This window comes from Saimiri boliviensis, chromosome 14, assembly GCF_048565385.1.
Source record: "Saimiri boliviensis isolate mSaiBol1 chromosome 14, mSaiBol1.pri, whole genome shotgun sequence".
Lineage (NCBI taxonomy): Eukaryota > Metazoa > Chordata > Mammalia > Primates > Cebidae > Saimiri > Saimiri boliviensis.
Window position 1 is genome coordinate 72,176,682 of NC_133462.1, and position 10,560 is coordinate 72,187,241.

The 10,560-nt window shown below is 35.0% G+C and overlaps 2 protein-coding genes across 2 annotated transcripts in view; both read left to right on the top strand.

Annotated features, from left to right (window-relative positions):
• MTARC1 (mitochondrial amidoxime reducing component 1) overlaps positions 1 to 8,700 on the top strand; it is a 66,511-nt gene extending 57,811 nt beyond the window's left edge. Inside the window, exon 8 of the mRNA XM_074385220.1 lies at positions 8,432 to 8,700. Coding sequence (XP_074241321.1) covers positions 8,432 to 8,543 — 112 coding nt within the window. The 3' untranslated portion in view covers positions 8,544 to 8,700. The remainder of the gene's footprint in view (positions 1 to 8,431) is intronic.
• HLX (H2.0 like homeobox) overlaps positions 1 to 10,560 on the top strand; it is a 56,325-nt gene that overhangs the window by 22,798 nt on the left and 22,967 nt on the right. The gene's annotated exons all lie outside the window — the stretch shown is intronic.

The following is a 10,560-nucleotide window of genomic DNA, read 5'->3' on the forward strand; positions in this document are numbered from 1 at the left end:
ACCCACCATAATTGTATTAGGAGATGGGGCCTTTGAGAGTTTATTTGGCCATGAGGATGGAGCCCTCATTAACGGGATTAGTGCCTCTATAAAAGGGGCTCTAGAGAGCTCTTTAGTTCTCTTTCTGCCATTGGAGAAGGCAGCTGTCTACAAAACAGGAAGAGAGCCTGCACCAGAACCTCACCATGTCCGCAGTCTGACTTTGGCCTTCCATTCTCTAGAACTGTGAGAAATAAGTTTCTGTTGTTTACAAGCCACTTTGTCTGTGGTACTTCGCTATTGCAGCTCCAAGGGACTAAGGCATGCCTCTTTCCTGATGAAAAGAGGCATGCCTCCTTTAAGGACTTTCATTTGATTAAGTCAAACCCTTGCAATATAACATCTTTTTTGGTTCACTCATAATCAACTGATTTGGGACCTCAGTTACGTCTGCAAAATATCTTCATTTTTGCTATATAAGGTAGACTAATCAGGGGAATGATATCCCACTCTATTCACAAGACTTGCCCACACTCATAGGGAGGGAAAATAGACAGCAAGTACACCATGGGGCAAGAATTTGAGGATCATCTTAGAATCCCACCTGCCATGTGAAAGGCATTCCTAGCATTGCGGATGCTTTCGTCTCCTTCAGGTGAAAACAGGACCTCCTTATCTAGGCAGAACCAGAGAAGAGTCTACTATATACGAGCCACATGTGTTTTGGAATTGCCTGTCTCCATTTCTTCTTGTACAGGGCTCACACACCACCCATCAGTGAGTTTGGGCCATGGGTCAGCATTTCTGATGAAAGATTTCATGGGAAAAAGGTGACATTTATGTCTAAAGTTGATTTGGTAGTTAGCTTTGGTGATTATCTTTTAATTATCTCTGCTTCCCCTCTCCCCCATTGTTGTTCGGTCAAGACGTGGTTGTGCATATTATTTATTGAAAGAGCTAAAAAGGAAAAGGTCAAGGCTAAAGCCTAATAACTAAGAGGAAGCAAGGCAGAAGACATCTAAATGTCAATTGATGGAATTAGCTTCTTGACTTGATCATATCTTTAAACGGTCTTGGGAAACATTTTAATTCAACGAAGGAATTCTTATAAATACAATTTAATTGCTTTTTCAAGGATTGTCTATTGAGACCTCACCTTAGGTTTTGTCTTGTTCTGTTTACCATTTTCTTGCATGCACACTTGGCCCAAAAGGGACTGGACAATAAAATAAGGCTAAGCCTGCAACATTAAGCACATTTGTAAGAAAGCAATTCAGGGAAAGCAATTTTCAGTCTCATTCAAAAGTGCCAACATTTCGATATTCCTAGACATTTCTTGCAGTAACAATGCCAAAACAGACAACTTTTGCTCTGTAGTCAGCTCCGACAGTGAGCCAGCTTTTACTGAATCAAAAAGCCAAGAGCCCAACACTCCCACCACAACTCTGATTAAAATATGATCCTTAGAATGTCATTAAGACTGAAGATGAGTTTTTTTTTCTACCATCCTCCACCTCTTTATTGATTAACTCTGCTCAGAACACAACCAGCTCACAAAGACTCAGCTCCTACAATTAGGTGAAAAAGGTTTTTACTAGAAATAAGGGCAGAGGGATTTTTGTTGACTTGACATTTGGTGCCCAGACTGGGACCACTGTGAGCCTGGAATATTCTTTCAGTCTTCCTGTCCTCATTATCCACCATTTAAAACAGCCTCAAACTTGAAAGTCCTGATGACTTCAAATATCTTCCTAGGTCTGTAATGAAGATGCTTACAAATATTACAAAATATTTATCATTTTAGTGTGAAATTCTCTGATACCAGCAGGGAGTTTTTAGACACAACTGGCAACAAGAAGCATATGGTCAGAGATTCAAGTTACTGCTTTCTTTCTTTCTTTTTTTTTTTTTTTTTAATTGTTGTCTGCCAAGGACAATATATTTTTTTCCCTCTTCAAAATAAACATCGTGCAGGAATGTGCCTCAGCAAATGGCTGGGGCTCTATTATATTTCATACAGCTTTCTAAACAATTTTCAACCCTGGGCTGGCCTGGTGTCAAACAGAAGGCAACCAACAATAGCAAAATCCCATTAAAGCCAAGAAGGTTCCTTCCTGAGGTGAGCCTGGCCAGAAATAGTCATCTTGGCTCATTCTCCAGTTTGGCACCAGGGACTAATAATGCACGGTCTCCTAATGGAAATTATCTAATTTCATCCAAGAGCTCCTCCAAAGAGAGCCGGGCTGACGCACTAACAGTCCATATAACAACATTCTTCTTGAAGTGCTGAACAATAGGCCTTTGGAGAGACTGTGATAAACCACGTCAGACTCCGGACAAACACTAGTGTAAAAATAGGCATCAGAGGCATTGACACAGCCACCTAATTTCTCAGGAGGGAGACCCACAGAGGAGGGGTTGTTCAGAATGCTTGTTGAGAATACTTCATTAGAATTAGTGGGAGAAAGACAGTGAAGAAAGAAAGAGAAGAGATGGGGAGAGAGATGAAAAGAAAACTGAGTAAGATCAAGAATGGGGAAAAATAAGAAATGATAAATGAAAGAGAAGAGTTAATTCTTCATCTGTGGTACAACTGTCTACGATCAACTAATAAAAATCAAACTTTGAATGTGATTCCCATTAACATCATGGGGTTGTTTTCCAAATGCTATGTGCGAAGAATAGTCAGCAGGAAATAATGCTTTATTTAAGGATATATATAAAACTCACATGTGTATATAGGAGTTCTGTGAATTTACCACTTTTCTAAGACCAATAGGATCATCCTGAGGCATACATTTGGTTTTATGTTTCCTCATGTTATTACTTATTTTCTGAATATTTTTAGCCTCTAAATTTTAAGTTCTCAAGAGTAGGACCTAGCTTGTGTCTATAATGATTACCCATATTAAGACACTAAGTATCAGTCCAAACTGTTGATTGGTTGATTGATTTGTTGAGCCTAATAGTCTTGAAATATCAGAAAGTCTTTCATGAGTGGGTATTTCAAGAAATAAATTTCTTCAAAATGGGTAATTTCAGGGCCCAAATCCATGTAAACACTTCCCTGATTCCACACTCCTATCCCCTTCCTACTTCCCTTTACCACCAACAGGCTAGAAAATGGCCCAAGTTCTGGAATACAGAATGGCTTCTCTAGACCACAGGGCCTAAGATAGACCACAAGACATTCTCCTTGGGCCCAACCTGTGAATTTGCAACTGTAGGCTGATGCGAGAGAATGTATTCTAGCTGCATTCATACCACTGGAATAATATTCACAGTCTGAATCAAGATGGTTGCTCAAGCACATGTCTGCTTTCCCTGCCCAAATCCCAATCCTGATATTTATTCAACATGTGGTTAACACTTGTGTCTGGGGAGGGAAATTTTGTGGTTGGGGAATACCAGAGTGAAAAGGCAACTTCTTTAAATAAGATTTTACATTTTCAAGATTGAACTCTGTGACTATAACGCTATTCAAAATTTAAAAATTAAATTTAAATAAGCTAGTATTAGAGTATTAATATAAAAGAAAATGGAATTTAAGCTCAAATGCATAAAAGGAGAAATGAGATATATTTATATTGATTAAAAGTAGAGTTCACTAATAAGTCACTTAACTTCATGAATCTAACAACTTCAAAATATACAAAACTGATAGAAATATAAGAAGAACATAATGATTCATAAAAAATAAGACTAAATACACAAAAAGAAGGTATTATACAGTAATAGCATTTGCATAAGATACACATAGATATATGTAAAACTTGTTTTTCAACAGAGATAACGCATTTAAGAAAATACAGAAATTTACAACATCAGTTTATATGTTGAGCCACAGAGAAAATATCAAAAATTCTCAAGTAAATGGGGTCATAAGAGTTGCATTCTCCAAGTGCAATGCAATAAAAATGGAAATTAACAGAAGTGCTAGCCACATAAACACACACATGTAAATCTGTCCACTTGGAAGTATAAAATATCCCTCTACGTTTTTGGGTATAAAAGCAAAGCAAAACTATTTAGAAATAAATTATGAGAACTCTTATCAAAACAAACGGGACATAGGCAAAACGATACTCAGATGAAATTTTGTAGTTTTAAAATGCATTTTTCTTAGAAAATAAAGGATTGAAAAATAATCAAAACATTCAACTTAGGAATAATAACAATAGCAAACAAAATTAATAAACATAGAAGAAGAAAATAAAATAGAAAATATTAATGTGCACATATATTAAACCATTTTAAAAAGCAAATATTGTGTGTCCTTGGGATTTCTTTTGTAGACTACATTATACTGGATAGGTGTTGTCAAATACTTATTTAGATAAAGTACTGGCCAGGTGTGGTGGCTCACACCTACAGGTGGCACCACCGTATCAGGCTAATTTTTGTATTTTTAGTAGAGACAAGGTTTCACCATGTTGGCCAGGCTAATCTTGAATTCTTTACCTCAGGTGATCTGCCCACCTCGACCTCCCACGGTGCTGGGATTAAAGGCGTGAGCCACCCAGCCTGGCCACCAGCTTGCTTCTTAATTACCATTTTTGAACTGCAAGTATTTCTGTCCATCTTGTGTTATTTCCTGGGCCCTCCATTGTTTGTTATTGTTCTTCCCTATTTGTAGGAATTTATCTGATGGGTAGGTCAGTGTACAATCCAGGAAATCACTTTTTCACTTGATATTTTTAATGCAATCAGTTTTGTTTTTGTTTTTTTGGGGGTGCTGCCAACTCCATTTTTTATCACATTATTAAGACTATTGGCTCAGCATGTCATTGAACAGCCATTTACTGAGCATCACTCTTTGTCAGTCCGTGTACTAGGTATGAAGGATACAGAATGAATAAGAGCCTCTGCTGGAAAGGACACTTAGCTATGAGTGTGTATGTAAGGGCAATTACAAGGTAGTATGCTAGGGCTGTGACCAAGGTAAATACACATTTATCTGGGACTTCAGAGGAACTATTCTAGTATAGATTAAATAAAGAATGGGTCAGGGAAGGCTTCCATGAAGCGATGTCATGTGGGATGAACTCTGAAGACAAGCAGTATATAGCAAGGAACACAAAGTATGGGGTGAAGTGAAGGATGCTCCAAACAGTGATTACAGTACGTACAAATGCAACAAAATGAGGAGAAAGAAACATTATGTTTTCAGAGATGTCATGCAGTTGGCTCACTGTGGTTTTGATTTACATTTCCCTCGTGACTAATGATGTTGAATGTATTTTTGTACAATTATTGGCTATATGTTTGTCTTTGGAGAAAGTCTTTGGAGAAAAGAATCCTTTGTCCACTTTTAAACTTAATTGTTTACCTTTTTATTGTTGAGTTGTAAGAGTTCTTTATGTAATCTTTTTTTAATTTTTAATTTCTGTGGGTACATAATAGGTATATGTATTTATGGAGTACCTCACATGTTTTAATACAGACATACAATGCATAATAATCACATCATGAAAAATGGGGTGTCCGTTTACCAAGCATTTATCTTTTGTGTTACAAACAAGCTAATTATAATCTTTTAGTTATTTTTAAATGTAGAATTAAATGATTATTGTCTATAGTTACCCTGTTGTGCTATCAAATATTATGTCTGACTCTCTTTTTCTATTTTTTTATACCTGTTAACCATCTTCATCTCCCCTCACCCTCCCATTACCTTTCCACCCGCTGGTAACCATCTTTCTACTCTATGTCCATGAATTCGACTGTTTTGGTTTTTAGATCCCACAAATAAGTGAGAACTTGTGATGTTTGCTTTCTGGGCCTGGCTTATTTTGCTTAGGACAGTCATCTCCACTTCCATCCATGTTGTTGCGAATGACAGAATCTCATTCGTTTTTATGGCTGAATAGTATTTAATTGTATAGAAGCACCACATTTCTTTTATTCATTCATCTGTTGATGGACACTTAGATTGCTTTCAAATTTTAGCTATTGTGAACAGTGCTACAACAAACAAGGGAGTAGGGATAGTTTTTGGTATAGCGATGCCTTTTTTTGAGCATATAACCTGCAGTGGGATTGCTGGATCATATGATTGTTCTATTTTTAGTATTTTCAGGAACCTCAAAACTGCTCTCCATAAAGGTTGTACTAATTTACCTTCCCACCAACAGTGTACAAGGGTTCCCTTTTCTCCACGTCCTTGCCAGGATTTGTTATTGCCTATCATTTTGTTTAGCAATGGAAAAAATAAATATTCAGAACAAAACTGTTAAGAATCAATTTTGCATTCTAAGACAGGAAATAGTAAAACATATACCAAAGAAAAGGCAAAAACTAAAAGAAAAGCAGTGCACTGTCTTTTCTACTTGGTAACACTTAGTTGACCCATACCTCTCATTTGGCCTGTCTCTCAAGTACATTTTGGAGTCAACAGCTCACTCATAATTTTGGGTTAAAACCCACTTTACTCATGAGAGTCAGGAGTTGCAGGTGAGCTCCAGCTAGCTGCTTCTCTAGGGTTACTAGCTATTGAGGTTAAGGTGCAAATTTAAAGCTTTGGTAGCTTTCTTTACAAAGGGGAACCTCCATTTCTTACTGATTACTGCCTGTCTTTTGAATTCAAGCCTTTTAAGGTGGGGTGAGCTGATATCTCATTGTAGTTTTGATTTGCATTTCTCTGATGATCAGTGATGTTTGCTGTTTGTATGTCTTCTCTTGGGAAATGTGTATTCAGATCTTTTGCTCATTTTTAAATCAGATTATTAGATATATGTTTTTTTTCTGTTGGGTTGTCTGACCTCCTTATGTATTCTGGTTATTGATCCCCTGTCAGATGGATAGTTTACAAAAATTTTCTCCCATTCTGCAGGTTGTCTCTTCACTTTTTTGATTGTTTCTTTTGCTGTGCAGAAGCTTTTTAAGTTGATGTGATACCATTTGTCCATTTTGGCTTTGGTTGCCTGTGCTTGTGGGGTATTATGCAAAGAAATTTTTGCCCAGACTAATGTCCTAGAGAGTTTCCTTGATGTTTTCTTGTAATAGTTTCATAGTTTGAGGTCTTAGATTGAAGTCTTTAATCAATTTTGATTTTATTTGTGTATATGGTGAGAGAGAGAGGGGTCTAGTTTCATTCTTCTGCATATGGATATCCAGTTTTTGCAGCACCTTTTTTGAAAATGAGTTTTCTGTAGGTGTATAGATTTGTTTCTAGGTTCTTTGTTCTGTTCCATTCATCTATATGTCTGTTTCTATGCCAATACCATGCTGTATTAGTTACTATAGCTCTGTAATATAATTTGAAATTAGGTACTGTCATTCCATCAGTTTTGTCTTGTTTTTTTTTTCTAATTCTGTGAGGAATGGCATTGGTATTTTGATAGGGACTGGGCTGAAGTTGTAGATTGCTTTGGGTAGTAAGGACATTTTAATAGTATTGATTCTTCCAATCCATGAACATGGAATACCTTTCCAGTTTTTAGTGGCCACTTCCATTTCTTTCATCAGTGTTTTAAAATTTTTATTATAAAGATCTTTTACTTCTTTGATTAAGTTAATTCCCAGGTATTTAATTTTATATGTGCCTATCATAAATGGGATTGCTTTACATTTTTTTCAGACTGTTCACTCTTGGCATACAGAAAAGCTACTGATTTTTGCATGTTGATTTTTTTTATCTTGAAACTTTATTGAATTTATCAGTTCTCATAGTTTTTTGGTGGAGTCTTTAGGTTTTTCCAAATATAAGATCATATTGTCTGCAAACAAAAGTAATTTGATGTCTTCATTCCTAATTTAGATGCCCTTTATAAATGTATCCCTTGTCTGATTGCTCTAGCTAGGACTTCCAGTACTGTGTTGGACAACACTAGTCAAAGTGTCCATCCTTGTCATGTTCCAGATCTTAGAGGAAAGATTTTTAGCTTTTCCCCATTCAGTATGATGCTAGCTATGAGTCTTATATGGCCTTTATTATGTTGAGGTATGTCCCTTCTTTATCCAGTTTTGAGAGTTTTTGTCATAAAGGGACTTTTCAGCATCAAGTGAAATGATTACATATATTTTTCCTTTATTCTGTTGATATGATGTATCAATTTGACTGATTTGCCTATGTTGAACCATCCTTGAATCCCAGGGATAAATCCCATTTGTTCACCACAAATGATCTTTTAAATGTATTGTTGAATTCAGTTTGCAAATATTTTGTTGAGAATTTTTGCATCAATATTCATCTGATATATTGGCCTGTAGTTTTCTTTAATTGATATATTTTTATCTGGTTTTGGTATTAGGGTAATACCGGCCTCATAGAATAATTTTGGAAGTATTCCCTTTTGGTTTATTTTTCAGAATAGTTTGAGTAAGATTGGTGTGATGTCTTCCTTAAATATTTGGCAGAATCTGCAGTGAAGCCATTGGATCCCATGAATTTCCTTCCTGAGAGACTTTCGATTATTTCTTTAATCTTGTTATTTGTTATTGGTCTTTTCAGGTTTTGGATTTCTTCACTGTTCAATCTTGGTAAGTTGTATGTGTCTAGGAATTTATTCATTTCTTCTAGATGTTCTAGTTATTGGTATATAGTTACTTATAGTAGCCACTAATGATGTTTTGAATTTCTGCAGTATGAGTTGTAATGTCTCCCTTTTCATCTCTCATTTTATTTATTCGTTTTGTCTTTTTATATTCTTTATGCAAGTCTTTTGTCTCACATATAATTTGCAAATATTTTTTCTTTGTTTCTCCTTCCATAAGTTGTCTTTCATTTTATTAATGATGTCTTTTGAAACACAAAAGTTTTAATTTTGGTAAAATCCAATTTGTCTATTTTTTCTTTTATTGTATTTAATTAATATCTAAAATAAACAATGCCTAATACAAAATCACAAATATTTACTGCTGTGTTTTTGTATAATAGTTTTATAGTTTTATTGCTTATATTTAAGTCAGTGATCCCTTTGGAATTAATTTGTGGTGTGAGGTAGAGCAATAGCTTCATACTTTTTATAGTTAATATATGGTGTGAGGTAGAGCAATAACTTCATACTTTTGCATGTAAATATCCAGTTATCATACACCATTTATTAAAAGGACCATTCTTTCCTCATTAAATTGACCTGTACATATTGTAAGGAATCTATTAATCAGTGGAAGGGTTTATTTCTGTACTCTCAATTCTATTGTATTCATTAATATGTCTGTCTTTGTGCCAGTACCACATTGTCTTGATTTCTGTAGCTTTGCAGTAAGATTTAAAATCATTCAGGAAGTGTGAGCACTCTAACTTTGTTTGTGTTTTTCAAGGTGGTTCTGGCTATTGAAATAATTGGGTGGGTTTTTTCCTTTATTCTATGAAGGAGGTGTATTATTTGTTTAATTGTAGTGTGTGGTAACAACCTTGCATTCCTCGGATGAATCTCACTTGGGGTTAGTGTATAATCTCACTTACACATTGCTGGATTAAATTTGCTAGTATTTTGTTGAGGATTTTTGCATCTATATTCATAGGAAATATTGTGTAATTTTCTCTATTGTGATATCTTTGTCTGTTTTTGATATAAAAATACTGGCCTCGTAGAATAAACTGGGAAGCATAACCTCTTCTTTTATTTTTTGAAGAGTTTGTGAAGGACTAGTGTTAATGCTTCTTTAACATTTGGTAGAATTCACCCATGAAGCTATCTGGTCCTTAACTTTGTGGGAAGATTTTTTGTGGGAAGTGTTGATTACTAATTCAATCTCTTTATTCATTCAGTGTCTACTCAAATATTCTGTTTCTTCTTGAGTCAGTTTTGGTAGTTGTGTTTTTCTAGGAATCTGTCCATTTCATCTGTTTTGTTTAATTTGTTGGCATACAATTGTTTATTGTATTCATAATTCTTTTTATTTCTGTAAGATTAGCAGTAACGTCTCATTCCTGATATTAGTAATTTGAGTCTTTCTTTTTTCCTGGTCAGTGTAGCTAATGATTTGTCAACCTTATTTATCTTTTTATAGAGTCAAACTTTGTTTTATTAATTTTCTCTATTGTTTTTCTATTTTCTAATTTACTTATGTATGCTCTAATATTTATTATTTCCTTCATTCTGCTTGCTTTGGATTTAGCTTGCTCTGCTCTTTCATTCTTCGGGATCTTCAGGTTAAAGGTTAACATCGATTTTAAGGTATGTATGTTTTTAAATTAAATAAGTGTTTACCTACATTTATCTCTAAGCAGTGCTTTGGCTACATTTTAGAAGTTTTGGTTTGTTGTGTATACATTTTTTTTTAATTTTTATTTTATTTTTATTTTTTAAATATATTTATTTATTTATTTATTTTTTTGAGACAGAGTTTCGCTCTTGTTACCCAGGCTGGAGTGCAATGGCGCGATCTCAGCTCACCGCAACCTCCACCTCCTGGGTTCAGGCAATTCTCCTGCCTCAGCCTCCTGAGTAGCTGGGATTACAGGCACACGCCACTGTTGTGTATACATTTTTATTCACCTCAAAATATTATCTAGTTTCCTTTGAGGTTACTTTTTTGACCATTGATTACTTAGGAGTATATTGTTTAATTTTCACATATTAGTGAATTTTCCAACTTCTTTCTGTTATTAATTTCTAATTTCATGTGGATGGA